The sequence below is a fragment of the Sander lucioperca genome, chromosome 19, assembly GCF_008315115.2.
Source record: "Sander lucioperca isolate FBNREF2018 chromosome 19, SLUC_FBN_1.2, whole genome shotgun sequence".
NCBI classification, from domain to species: domain Eukaryota; kingdom Metazoa; phylum Chordata; class Actinopteri; order Perciformes; family Percidae; genus Sander; species Sander lucioperca.
Window position 1 is genome coordinate 9,943,564 of NC_050191.1, and position 15,451 is coordinate 9,959,014.

At 39.5% G+C, this 15,451-nt stretch overlaps 1 protein-coding gene across 1 annotated transcript in view; it reads left to right on the forward strand.

The window, feature by feature from the left end:
* Positions 1-3,166: 3,166 nt before the first annotated feature.
* rgs6 (regulator of G protein signaling 6) overlaps positions 3,167-15,451 on the forward strand; it is a 105,191-nt gene continuing 92,906 nt past the window's right edge. The window contains exons 1-2 of the mRNA XM_031322266.2: positions 3,167-3,252; positions 10,798-11,144. Of these exons, the coding sequence (XP_031178126.1) occupies positions 10,920-11,144 (225 nt within the window). The 5' untranslated portion in view covers positions 3,167-3,252; positions 10,798-10,919. The remainder of the gene's footprint in view (positions 3,253-10,797; positions 11,145-15,451) is intronic.

The window sequence follows — 15,451 nt, forward strand, 5'->3', positions numbered from 1 at the left end:
TATGATGAATGGAGAAGTGTTTTCAGTGTTTTACATTGAGCACATCAGTGTTCAACTGGTTCTTATAAATGTCTGTTCATATGATGGTTTGTGTGTGGTCATTTGAAAACAAAATACCATTTTGAGAAGAAATAACATTGTTTAGAATGTAAAGTTTCATTTTGCAGGAGAATTGAGGGGTTTTGCCCATTGTGTGTGTTTTTTGATTTGTGTGTAGAGTTCTGAGAATATGAGGCATGCTTTCAGAAAATGTGTGTAAACAATTGAGAAAAACTGTAATTATGTATGAAATTAATTTCGATTAATTAATCACAGAGTATGTAATTAGATTAAATTTTTTAATCAATTGACAGCTCTATTAATAATACATCACAGTCTATGTATTTGACACCTCCCTAATGTTAAAATGCTAACATTAGTTAAATGTGTGGCTTTCTTAAATATTTATGGTGTATTTTTACTCACCTAAGTTATGGTACTTTTTATGGTACTGTTTCTTTCAAAACAGTAAAAAAATCTGTAAAAGTAAATAAATCCTATTTCATAATACTTTCTTATACTTCTTTATACAGTTAAACTTCATACAGCTCCTGTCCTCAACCGCTGCAAAGGGCGCTAACAGACAGATCCGTGCCACCCTAACATCGGTGTCTGTGTAAATGCATGTCACGACACACCAAATCTCCCCCCCCCCAACCACTTATCAACACACACACACACACACACACACACACACACACACACACACACACACACACACACACACACACTTCCCGGTGGGATCTTCTCTTCCTGTTTACTGTTGCTCAATTATTCAGTCGGTTCAGAGTGAAGGCTAGTATGATGTGTGTGTGTGTGTGTGTGTGTGTGTGTGTGTGGGGGCGGTGTCAATCTGTCAGGCCAGAGTGCTCCATTAGCATCAATGTTGATTTTAACGACAGCTTTAAGTGCATGTATTGATTTGTGAGCATATTGACGTCCATTTTTCTCCATTTGCACACTAAACAGCAGATTAAAGTGAGAAAGCAAAGAAAGAGAGAAACAACTGACAATTGGCTTTTCAAGCTTGATGTCACTTCACTCTCTGTCCCAGTAATGTTCTGTTGAATTAGGGCAGCAAATATTTTTAGTCTCCAACACCACCAGCTGTAAAAAATATGCTGCCAGAATCACTGTAAACATGCTGTGTGTTGACATGCTTAATGTGAAATGTAGTTGCATCAATGGATAGATTATCACACAATGGGCCCCTGGGCACAGACATGTACAGTAAGAGCCCGCCCCCCCACCTTGTCTACATAGTAAAAAGACACCTAAACTCAGAGTCTACTTTTAGTCATCTTGCATCCCACTGCAGTTGTTTTGCATCTATTTTTGGTCATTTTGTGCCTTTTTGTAGTAGCCATTTTACACTCTGTGTGGTCATTTTTTGTGTATTTGTTGTCATTTTGTGTCCTTTGTAGTTGGTATGTGTATGGTTTTGGTCGTTTTTTTTGTCTATTTTCAGTCATTTAGCATCTCTTTGTGGTTGTTTTGCATCTCTGTAGTCATTTTATGTTGTTTTGTGTATGTTTGTTATCATTTAGCGTCTCTTTATGATCATTTTGTGTTGTTTTTCAGCAACATTTTGTGAGTCAGGACCCCAGACCCACAGGCCTGTGCCATCAATGGTTGCATCCACACACAGTGAGAGGGTGTAACCCCTCCAGACTACAGTAAGCACCCTGTTTCTTCCCCCAGTCCATCATTGCATCAGATGCTTTGATGTGTCTCAGTGCTCAGCCAAAAGTCCATCAGCTCAGAGTTTATCTGCCGGCTCCTTGGTTTAGAGCTGTTAGACCTGCTTCTGTTCAAGATGGGAAATTGGGAGAGATTACACTGAGCAAGAAAGACAATTATAAAGCTTGTGAGTGCGTTTGTCTCAGGGACTTTAAACTGCTTTTCTATATTTATTTGAGATACTAAAACCAGGGTTGTTGTTTTTTTATCCTGTTATCTCAGGATAATGATTTCATTTTCTCAACTTGTCTTGAGATAACAGGTTCATTTAGTTGCTATCTTAATCAAACCACCTTTCTTTTTCTTGAGCTAATTGAATAATGAACTTGTTATCTTTGCTATCCTAAAATAATTAACTCCTAAACACAGTCATGTTTTATTATACAACTTTTAAACAAGGTAATGACTGAAACATTGCTTTAAACGTTGTGCTAAGGAAGAGAGCCAGAGTTCACTGTCTTCTTTTGCATGACTTCCTTCTCCAACAAACCTATCCGCCCGGTGTTGGACATGACTATTATTAACTAGATACATTTAGGGATAGAGCCTTGCAGATAACTTTAAGAAGCTCTAAATGTGTTCATGGTTTGCTTTTCATTCATACACTTTCGAAACATGGGTGAACATAGCCACAACGTATTCCTATTCATCCATCATTAAATCAAGTTTGATATGTTGGAACAGAACCTGGAAGCTTTTAAATGCCAGATAGGCATGAGCAAATCTTTTCAAATTAAAAATGCTGCCCGTTGATATACATTCAGTGACACCTACAGTGTTTGCCTCAGGGCTGCTAAACAAATCAGATATCAGGATTTAGAAATGAATCATTATTCTCACATGTAGTAGGAAGCACAGTTTTGAGCCCTAAATATCCAGAGGCAAGGACCAAAACTTGATGTGGTGTAATCATTTCGCAGTCACCTGACTTTCTATCAATTTAATCTTTGTTTGGAAAAGTGAAGGAAATCACAGTATACAATTTACAGCTTTTGGGGACCAGCTTTTAGTAGGCTACCTAAATGGGCAAAGGAGCACCCCAAGGGACCATGGAAGTCCCAAAGTCATGGCTGCATGACAGTTAGTTTTTTTTGGTCAACATTAACCAAAGTATGTTCTCCTTACTATGAATACATATGCATATGCATGGCTACATATAGGCCCCCTACTATGTCAATCTGGCCATGTTGGAACCCCATAATGTGACTGTGTGAATTGAGTTTTGTCCTCAAAATGTTAATAATGCAAGAACACATTCACAAAACAGACACCACTGCATAATAGTGGTTGAGAGTACAGCAGGTTCTCTCTCTCTCTCTCTCTCTCTCTCTCTCTCTCTCTCTCTCTCTCTCTCTCTCTCTCTCTCTCTCTCTCTCTCTCTCTCTCTCTCCACTGTGCACCGCTCTGGTTGTTGGGTCGGTGAAGCCGCTTTTTGGCTTCGGAGCTCCAAACAAGAGAGAAGCCAGCGCTGAGGTAAGGAAGAAGGCTGGAGGGTTTAGGAAAAGAGGACGAGAGAGAGAGAGAGTTGATGCATGGATGAAATAATGAATTAATGGAGATAGAGAGATTAGCCTTTATAATATGTATAGAAGAAGACTATAGATTTCGGTTGCGCTGTGCGCTTTAACGTTCCCAATTGTGTTAATACGGTCAGTGCGGCGATGTTAATCTCAGTGAGGAGCTGGTTGCATGTTGGATGTTGTCACAGTTCTGTTCTACATGTCGGAGATGCATGTGTGCACACGCGGGGGTGTGCGTGAGATGATGTTAATCCCACCTGTGACTGAAAGGAGCGTGCACTTGGCTGCTTATAGTTAAGTGACATTCAAATGACAGTATATGTTTGAAATCAATGTATGTGTGTGTCAGTGTGTGTTTGAGGTGTGTGTACAGTTCAGTATCTGAGTGTCCACTATGTCTATGCATTTTGGGTGTTTGGTGTAAAAATGTGTTACTGTTTTACAACTGGCCCCATGAAAAGCGACTACAAGTAAGAGAGAGAGAGAGAGAGAGAGAGAGAGAGAGAGAGAGAGAGAGAGAGAGAGAGAGAGAGAGACACACACACACACACACACACACACACACACACACACACACACACACACACACACACACAAAGTCTAAATTAGGCTGCAGGTGTGTTTGGGGAGTGGAGCAATCCTGTGAGCATAGAGACCACAGACAGTTTAGCTGTTGGAGACAGAGAGATCTACAGTGTGTCTATTCTCATGGAGATGTGCAGCTATATCACCACCATCCATCAAACCTAAACGCTCCAAATGTATATCTGGCTGTCATGTCTTGTTCTGTCTGATTGGACTTCATGGTTAAAAGTATGGGGATACCCCTGCATATTTTTGTGTGCTTTTAGTCTGGGTATGTCCTTCATGGTTTGGGCCTTTATAAATTAGTTCCAGTCTAGGTTAAGCTCATATATTGCGTAGAGTGCAATGCTATTTAGTATAAATTGAATAGAGTGCCTCCAACTTTGTGGCAACTTTGGTAAAGGTTCTTGAATTTTTTTCCCACATTGCTACATATGCACACATGTGCAAAGCAAAATCCATAAAGAAATGGTTTCCCCAGTTCGTGGGGAAACCATTTCACTGGGCTGCACAGAGCCCCGACCTCAACCCCATCCAACCCCTTTTGCATGGACTGCGAGCCGGGCCTTATTGCCCAACATCAGTGCCCGACCTCACTAATGCTCTTGAGACTTAAAGGGAAGCAAATCTCTGCAGCAGGTTCCAAAATCTGGTGGAAAGCCTGAAAGCAGAAGAGTGGAGGCTGTTATAACAGAAAAACCAATGCTCATGGTTTTGGAATGAAATGTTCAACAATGATATGTGGGTGTAATGTTCAGGTATCTACATCTTTTATGAGTACTGTACACACTTTTGGTGCTGTACTCCTGTATTCCTGGAAAAATGTATCAGACATACATTGTCCAGTGTGTCGTAGTAAATTGATCTGTGAGAAGCGAGAAAATCAAATTTTCCTTGATTTAATTTTGTGAATATTAGAATAAATGTGTCACTTAACTGATTTGGCTTTAGTAGCATAGTTGTATAATTCACACAGAATGACAATCAGTAGAGTGTACTGATTTTGGTGTCACACATCACAGTTTTGTATTATATTTGTTCTATTGTTCATTTTTTTTGCAATAAAACTTTTATCATTTTACCTCCTTGTGCATAAAAGATGGCCGCCTGCTGGATTGATGGTGTCCCTTATTTTACAATCACCCCTAAGCATAAAACATCCAGACATTCTCATCCAGTCTCGCCTGGAGCGTAGAGGATGGGTGTTGAAGAAAACTGTGTGTGTGTGTGTGTGTGTGTGTGTGTGTGTGTGTTGCACTGTTTAGGGTCCACAGGGAAATGATAGCAGAGACAGAAACAGCGAGAAGTCTCACTTTGCATCTACCCCCTGTCATCACAGCGTGTGATGAGAAGAAAGCAGTGTAATCAGGTTAGTTTAGAATAATAATTAGATATTAATAAAACATAAATCACTTGATATCCTAACATTGTGTGTAAAATTGGATTATTTCTGGAAGACATCCTTCAGTGCAGTATACTGAAGGATCCATGCATTGTTTACCTGGTGTGTCCATGCCAATTAAAGGTACACTGGTTGGCTTTCAGAGTAAAACTAATTAGCTTTAAGTTCCTTCTAGCTGTATCTTTATTCTTTTGTAATGCAGAAGAGTACGAGTTGCACACTGATGAAAGCATCAGCCAGCGTTTGTACCCTTTTTCAAGAAGACATCACAATACTCAACCATAGTCTGTTATACTCGACCCGATTGAAAATGCAGAGACGAGTTTTTTTTTTGGGTGTCTCAGGCTCTGCGCTCTCATTGCTCACATCTTACCTGGCCGACCGAACCTACCGGGTAACTTGGAGAGGATCTAGCTCAGAACCTTGCCCACTCAAAACTGGCGTTCCTCAGGGATTAGTCCTGGGTCCCCTCCTCTTTTCTCTGTACACCATCTCTCTCGGGTCTGTCATTCAGTCGCACAGCTTTTCTTATCACAGCTACGCAGATGACACTCAACTAATTCTCTCCTTTCCTGAGTCTGAAACTCAGTTTCAAATAATTTTTAGCTTTGCTTATTTAAAGCTAATGTACTTGCACTTACTACTTGTTGTCTGGAGTTTGAACCTTCACAGTTGAAAGCACTTAATTGTAAGTCGCTTTGGATAAAAGCGTCAGCTAAATGACATGTAATGACATGTAATGTAATGTAATGAATACTCAAGTAAAGAACCTCAAAATCATACTTCAATTATACTTAAGTAAGAGTGCAGGTACTCCTATCAGTGTTTATGGGAAAGTAAATTACATATATTCATCCCTGTCAGCCTATTCACCATCCAGTATCAGTAAACATCTAGGATCCTATTAGATATTAGATATTACATAAGTTTTGTTTTCATTGTTCTGTCAAGTTGACCACACCTGACAGCGGCGTTTCTTTAAAGCAGTTTAAGGGCGATTATGGCATCTCAGAGGGAGACGTGAGACACTTAATCTCTGTGTGATTTAGGCTGATGAGATGAGCGTATTCAACCTGCACATTTCATCTATATGCAAAAAAGAGTCAGAGCAAATATTGGGGGTATTGCTCCCAGGCCACATACATACTACGCCTGCCTATAGTAAAGACAAGACAGCACGTGTAAAGCCATTAATTCAGAAATCCATTCAACTCTTCTCCCATTTGGATTTTTAAACACATGCTGCATGTTCTTGTCTTCACACAAGAGGCTCAAACATGCTCACTCTGTTTGTATGTTTTCTCACAAACTCAGCTGGCTGATGAGAGTATTGATCTAAAGAGCCAGTTGTCATAGAGCTGGAAATGCCTGTACCAATAGACTCTCTCTCTCCACCTCTCTCACACACACACACACACACACACACACACACACACACACACACACACAGACACACACACACACAGACACACACACACACACACACACACACACACAGACACACACACACACACACACACACACACACACACACACACACACACACACACACACACACACAATCTGCATCCACCCACACAGAAACAAGCATGGCCGCGGGAACTAGGGGTGTTGAGGGTGCTGCAGGACCCCCTAGCGAAAGGAGAAACTACTACAACCATAATTAAAAAAAAACCCCACACATTTATTTTTAATACATTGATTATTAATATAAACCTAATCCATTTCATTACAAATTAAATGTAATACATTTTAAAATTTGGTAAGTAAGAAATAAACACATAATTTGATTAGAATGAATCTACTGATTTTGCCAAGAGTCGAGGCGCGCCGTGCGCCTCTGAGCCTCTGACGCTCATTCATGAGTGGTGAAGATGTTGTGGAAACTTTCCACTTTTTTGTCAACAACAGTACAGAAGTTAGCTAGCCACGGCACAAAAGCGCATTTTGGATTTCTTTATAGATCAACCACAGGCTAAAAAGCGTAAAAGACCAGAGGCAGAAAACTCAGCAACTGTAACTGAATGAAGTAGCGACCCTGCTAGCAACAGACGACGAGGGGGCTAATCTTGTAAACCAAGCTAGCAGCACCAGGGTAGCCGCAGAGGGAACATCAACGTCAACTCCGTGCTGCCAGCCTCGGGGTCACACTTTTCCTGCTAGACGTTTTGGAGATTTTTTTGTGTGTGTTATGACTGCATCACAAGGTAATAACGCTGGTTTACTGTTATTATGCTTCCGCCGTGCAGTAAATTGGCATGATTTATCAATTGTTCAGTAACAGTTCAACTGAAAGTTTATACGAATTACTGGAGATAATTGTGTTTTTTTACACTTGTGTAAAGCCTAGCCTACTTATTGGAAAACCAGAATGAGGTCACACCTATTTTTAATTATCCTACTGTATTGTTATAAAATCATTAGGTCCAGCTTAACACGCGTTAATAACTTATGATACATTATGCCCAATATCTTTATGCCTTTAATTTGCTATTGCTGTGCTACAAAAACTTAAGGCTGCATTTCTCTATTTCAGTGTTTGTGTCAGGACTGACTGGCTTGCTGCACTTTGATTTGATTTAATATACTGTAATTCAGTGATGTGTTACCCTTGTGTTTTGTGGCTCCGTTTTTGAGCTTGTAGTTGTTGATTTTGGACTTTATTCTTGTTTTTGTTTTCCCGCTTGTGGAGCGTGTACCTGTGTTCCAGTTTTATTACCGAAGCCTTAGTACTGTTTTGACACCACGAAGTGCCTTTGATTTAATAAATAGAGATATTTTGTCTTCATCTTGACAGTATGGGTATGAAAGAAATTTAACTTGGTTAAATAGCGATAACGGTCTATTATTTTCCGGTGTTTCGGGATCAGTAGCCCACGGCAGGCTAATTACGGTCTTGGATAGGCTATTTATATGAATTGAATCTCTATACAGTTAGTAAAATGTGGTGGCTGACTTTGGCTGAAAACATCACTCTGGAAAATTTGTCAGCACCCCCAATTCAAAATATGTTCCCGCGGCTCTGGAAACAAGCAGCGCTCTACTTAGAGTTCACAGACAGCATTAGAAGTTCGTTTTGAAAGCTGAAGCAGATTGTGTTTGCAGCCATCCAAAAGTTCACTAATTACCACCTCATATCTTGTTTGTTTAATCTGCACACAAAAAACAACAAGTTGTGGTTTTCCAGGAAGTTTTTCTTTACTATTTCTTGGCCTGGCGCTATTGTACTGTTTCCCTCCTGTTTCCAGTCTTTGTGCTAAGCTAAGCTAACTGGTTTTATATTTTCTATACAGGCATGAGAGTGGTTACAGTCTTCTCATCAACCTCTTGTAAAGAAAGAGTATTTCCCAAAATGTTGACCTATTCTTTTAAAACAAAGGATCAGAGGACAAACCTGGATATATATATGGACATATATATATATATATATATATATATATATATATATATATATATATATATATACATATATATATATATATACACACATATATATATACACATACATATATATATATGTATATATATATATACATATATATATATACACACATATATATATATATATACACATACATATATATATATGTATGTATGTATATATATATATATGTGTATATATATATGTATATGTGTATATATATATATATATATATATATGTATATGTGTGTGTGTGTATATATATGTGTGTATATATATATGTGTGTGTATATATATATATGTGTGTATATATATATATATATATATGTGTATATATATATATGTATGTGTGTATATATATATATATATGTATATGTGTATATATATATGTGTGTGTATATATATATATAAAGCAATTACAAGTAGAAGTTTGCAGGTTTAAAACCAGATTTCTAAATTGTCCAAAAAGCACAAGTGAGTTGATTTTTAAGGAAGTGTTGTAATTTGTTCCAGGAGTCATGTGCACTGACGTTAAAAGCAGTTTTCCAAAACCAGTCAGCAGAGCGAGTCTGATAAGGTCCCTCTGAGTAACGGAGAAGTTCTGTCAGTATGGTAGTTTCCAATAACAGCCTTATAGATAATGAGATACCAATGAGTCTCACGTCTTTCTTGGAGAGAAGACCACCCACCCAACACTTTCATATAAAATACAATGATGTGTACCATAGACATGACCGGTCATGAATCTCAAGTGATAGACTGAGTCCAGAGATTTAAGAGTTGATTTTGCACATTGATGGTGTTGTATTCAGACAGTAAGGACACCAGCTGGCTGGAGATGAATGGGCTTTGATGAGTAATAAGAGGTGGTTTCGTCTTTCATTTAGGATGGGCTAAGTGAAGAGAATACTGGTCCCAGTTATGGTTGGGATGTAATAAGCTGGGACAATGACACTAGTTTAGTCGGACAAGGAGAGACATATGGAGAGAGGTAGAGTGTAGAGTCAGGAGGAACGGAGGCCTGTACTACGAATCAAGATCAACATGCACTGGATTTATTTCAGTTACCCTGCTTCACCTAAGCTAACAACCGCGGTCCCACATAACCTGTGTCACGATGGTGGTTCACAACTAGTTCAATAAACCCAGGGTTTCCCAATCCAACAACGTGCGCGTTCACATAAAAGAGACCAAATCTTGCTTTGTAGTACAGGCCTCTGGTCTGTTTGGATTGGCAGCTTTTCAGTTTGCATCATCTTTATTCTAACCAACTCCTGTGTTTTCTATTTTACTCTTCTCTCTTCTTCCTACATACTACATACTGTCTTCTCTCCTCCTGTGTGTTTCTTCTTCTGACAGAGGACAAACATAATGAAAATAAATGTGCAGTTTTAGAAATAAAGCTAAAATTATTTCTTGATTTCCCGCTACCTAAATTAAATAAAACTAATGTAGCTTACCTATTAAAACATATGTTTTAAAATAGAAACATAACACAAAAGAGAGGGAGTGAAGTATTTTTATTTAATTATTAATTATATATATATATATAATATGCTCTGTTAGACTTTGTGGGAGATAGTTTTAACCAAGTGTGGAAAAGAGTCCAGTAAGTTAAAATCCACGTATCTGAGATTTCCCTTTTTCATTTCTATCATGTATTTTAAAGTATGAGAGAAGATTTAGAAAACATTATCAGTCAATGTAAAAAGTTGAGTCAAAAACCTACATTATTTTCTCTTTGTAAAACAAGTGTTTACAAATCATGATATCACTATCTATAATGGCAAATAAGCTTGTAATGTTCTTCCAACATCTTTTAAGTTATTGAGATGAAGAAAGAGAAGCCAGACACAAATTCAGCATGTCTTCTATTCGCCTGTATCTTCAATCTCATGTGACAGCGGAGCATGAGGAGTTGCAGAGAAGAGATAACAGAGAAAACTAGAATTTATGATGCTTTCATTTCATCCATCCTGCTGCTGCTGACAGAAGACAATAACAAAAGACAGGATAGATGGGAGGCCAGAGACCAGTGGTGAGTTGTACGGTCTTATTCATCTCTCTCTCTCTCCCTCTCCCTACAACAGCTTCTACACTGAGGAGAGTGCACAAAAGGACATAAAGGAGGAGGAAGAGAAGGACTTGACGCAGATAAAGAAGAGAGGATAACTCATCACCGTAGAAGAAGACTGAAAGGGAGCCTGTAGTGATGGCTGAGGCACCGCAGCAGCAGCAGCAGCAGCAGCAGCAGCAGGAGGAGGAGGAGGAGGAGGAGCAGCAGCCGAACACTGTGGAGGCGACGGAGACTGACGAAGGGTCTGAGGAACCGAAGGAGAGCGTCCAGACGACACCGACCCGGCCTCTGCTGTCCATGAGGTCCATGAGCACTGTGGACCCAGACGACGACTCCCCCAATATGATTGTCTACAGAAAGGTAAGAGCAAAAACTAAACTTTTTTTTAAATGTATTGATGAATTACATGTCATTTAGCTGACGCTTTTTATCCAAAGTGACTTCCAATTAAAGTGCTCATATTATGCTTTTTGGCTTTTTCCCTTTCCTTTATTGAGTTATATATCTTTTTTGTGCACGTTATAGGTTTACAAAGTGAAAAAGCCCAAAGTCCACCCCAAAGGCACTTACCATCTCCAACAGAAAACACTGTTCACAAACTGCTCCAAACAGCTCTATTGTAGTCCAGCCTTTACTTCCGTGACGAATGTGCGTCACTTTGTAACACACGTTATAATGCTTGCTTAGCTGCTAACGTGGCACGCCCTCATACTCTGTTTCTGACTGGCTTATAGTGCTGACCTAGGTACTGCGCATGTGCGACTCCCAACAAAGATGGAACAGAAGTGTGGTGCCTCACTCTGTAGCTAAAACAGAGAGCTCAACACACAGGGTGAAAAGAGGAGCTGCAGCAATGTGCAGTACAACAAAAGTATGGTGTTTTGATATAACCTCTAAATACAATAAGGAACCTGAAAATGAGCTTAATATGAGTACTGCTTTCAACCTTGAAGGTACAAACTCCGGACAGCAAAAAGCAAGTACATTAGCTTTAAATAAGCCAAACTACAAAGAGCCATATGAAATTGCAACTGTACGTTTATTTTTTTTATCATCCAAGTTGAAGTCGGAAGAGATGTGTTTTAAGCCTGCGGCGATAGATGTGTAGGCTTTCGGCCGTCCTGATGTCAATGGGGAGCTCATTCCACCCTTTAGGAGCCCGGACAGAAAACTTGATTACATTTGTGATCTTGTGGTGCTGCTGAAAGTTGACAGTTTGAGCCTGGACTACTGTTGCCTCGGTGACCTGTAGTTGTTCATAGTCTTTCACTTTATGTTTTAATACTGGAGAGAAAGCTTTGGTAACTGAAAGATTTAAGTCCAAGGTTTTACTTTTGAAGAGGTGAACTTGTTGTTGGTGTGTCAGGCTCAAGGGAGAGGCTTTGAATTCCCACTGGCATACTCAGGCAAGATGCAAAGTTCTTTTTTAAGTGCTGTTATGTAGAACAGTGGTGCTTTCCAAACTTTTTCAAACCATGATGGCACCCTTACAAAGTGATTTTTTTTTTTTTTTTTTTTTTTTTTTCTTTTTCTTTCAAATTGCACCATTCCATGCAACCCGCACACTCACCTTATGCATGTCCATTCTTTTCAGCTAAAAATGTCACCATGGATATCTGTAAGAATTGATTTTTAACAAACTGAAAAATATTTTTCATTAAAAACAATCAAATAACATTGATGTAAAACATACAACATATATGAACTACTAAACGGAAAGCTACATCCCATTCTCACTCTGAGGGAAATAAGTCAGCTGTTTTATGTTTCTGTGCAGATTTGCAGATAAATATAAAACTTAAAGAATTAATACAAATTTTTACAAATGTTTCCTAAAGAGGGGATGTTTTCTCCCAAGGGGTCTTTAGCTTGGCACTACTGCCACGTTTGACAGTTTTTCCCTACAGATGAAGCACGCTGGTGTGGGACAGCTAGCTTCCTCTATCTACGAAAACGCATACACCAAGTATCTTCCACCATACCGCCTGATTTTAGTTTCTTTTGTTCGGTTTTGGTCAAGTGCTGCAGAACCCACTTTGGGAACTGTACTTTGGCATTGTATGATTTATTGGGGACTATAATGTGACTGTATCGCAAAAAACAGGAAAGCGAGCCACACAGTTGTTATTGTTCTGGAACAAACTGAGCTGAAGATTTTGAAGAGTTTCTAGACAGATGGTGTAAGGAGTGAAAGATGGATTTTAAAACAAAGCTAACATGTTTCTCTTGGTCAGGAAAGGCCAACTTATTACATTTTGGGAGAGAGGGGTTTAAGAAACAAGCAGCAGAATGTCTCTATGACAGCAGTGGGATTTATGAGCAATGTGGGCTACATTTTAAAAGCATGAACAATAGCAGTGGTTCACAAGACTCTGCCTGAGCCAGCTCTGGTCCCAGGTAGACAAAAGGTCGGGCTCATTAACGACCAGGAAGGGAAAAAGAAAACTACCGGGTGACCCTTTAGCACTAGATCTCTGGCATATTTTCACATCACAATTAATTGGGCAATTATAAATAATTGTTTAAAACACAGAAATAACCATAGGTATTCTGTTCCTGTTTTGGTAAGCATGCAGCCTGCTAAGAGGCTAGTTTTTATGTGTGGCTGACGCTGACTTTTCACCTCATTGTGAAAGGGACAAGAGCTACAGTTTCTCCTATGCGACTCAATATAGTTTGTCGTTGTATATCATCCAGAACTCAATAAAAGGCGAGAAATTAATGTATTCCAAAGGCAATCTCCCTTCCTCTAAAATGATCCGTCCTGGAGAATGAATGCAGGGACATGTGAATATGGATAACATTCCCCCGCAGTGTTTTATCGTGATAGATGAACTGTGAAATAGTCAGGGTTTGCATGGTGCCCTGATGCTCTGTGAGTCATGGCTGCAAAAATACACATCGTGCAGGAAATTAGAGTCGAGACACCGATTGAATCATGACATAAAGCTAACGTAACATTTGGGGGAATTTCAAACTTTTCCCCCAATGTTCTAGAAAGTGATGTAGCAACAGCTGTAATAGAAGAACTACAAGGAGAATCTGGCTGAAATCTGTTGGGAAGTGCCACTACACTCTGCAATCAGAGTTCTGCAAAATACATGCAGATGTTAAACTTCTCAGTAAAGGGCTTCATTCACATATGTTTAACGTGTTGAAGTCAAAATGGATTTTTTATGAGCCCACTGTTGAGGATGCAACACAGTGATAGCATCCAGCACTGCTAGTCAGCACAATAGAGACTTAGGTCGAGCCTCCTGGTGGCAATTGTGCTTCAGCAATGCAAACCAAAACTTCAGTCTGTATGTCGCAGTGTATTTCACCTTCAACTAGTAGCTTTTGTTGGACAGTGTGACAGTTAGGGAGCTTAAAGATGCAGTAGGTAAGACTTATAAAACTAACTTTCTGTCATATTTGCTAAAACTGACCCTATGTTCCAGTAGAACTACATGAAGCAGGTAATTTAAAAAAAAATTATCCAGCTCCTCTGGCACCACCTACAGCCTGTAGTTTGCAAAAATCTACCGCTCCCTGTTCAGATGCACCAATCAGGGCCGGGGGGGGGTCCTAACTGCGTGTCAATCACTGCTAATGCACACGCATTCATTCTCCCTTGTGGGGGGAGGGGCTTAGGAGACCGTTTGGGCTTTAGAAGAAAGGGGGGAGGGACTGAGAAGTTATTGATGTTCAAATTCTTTGGCGAAGTCCTGGATCTTCACAATCCTACCTGCAGCACCTTTAAAACGTTTGGTGTCTGGAGAAAGCTGGGGGTCGCGAGATAATTTCTGGGGGTCGCCAGATGGTTGGGGAGAAAAAATTAAGAAATAACATATTTTAGACTGGGGAATAGTTTTTACATTAATGTGTGTGAAGTTTGGTACATTTCATGTGTTATATTCAGAGCTTTATCTGTAAATCAGGAGGTCCTGGAACAAAGAGAGGGTGCTTTTGAGGTGGGTCAGGGCGAGAGAAAAGTCACAAATGCATCAAAAATCCACAGAGCCTGCACTTGTAAAAAGCAACCTATAGAATCTGCTCAATAAATGTGAGGTATCAATTTGCACTCTATTTGTTTGGATAGATTTCACCACGTTTTGAGTATTTTATTAGCTGTCAGCATTATTTGTTTAGATGTATTAATTAGAGCATTCACAATAATCACTCAAAATCAGCAGGGGGAAGCGCGTAGAAACAGCAGTTTACACCAGTTTGCAGCTCTTTCTCTCGTCATCGAGGGGGGTCACAAACACCAACCTCATTTTTCTGGGGGGTCGAGACTCAAAGGTTGAGAAACGCTGTACTAGAGTAACTACGATTAATATGCTTGTGGCATGTTTGTAAAAGCAAAATGTAGCATTACAAAACTACAGGATCTAACATCATGGCAAGGTAAAGTGGTGAAAATATTCTAAATATAGCGTACACTTAAACTGATATCGATCTTTTTTAGGTGGGCCTTTTTTAGGTGGCAATATACCACATATAAATATAAATATGTTTAGCTGCTTCCCCCATCCACAGCAGTACATTGCGTAGCCTCCGTGTTGGTACACCTGCCTGCTGGGTGCTTGCTGACTGTCGTCCACTGTAGAAAATAATACACTGACTATGGATAAGTACCGCATACAACCCTACTTCATAATATCTGAACTATCTAAGGTTAGGGT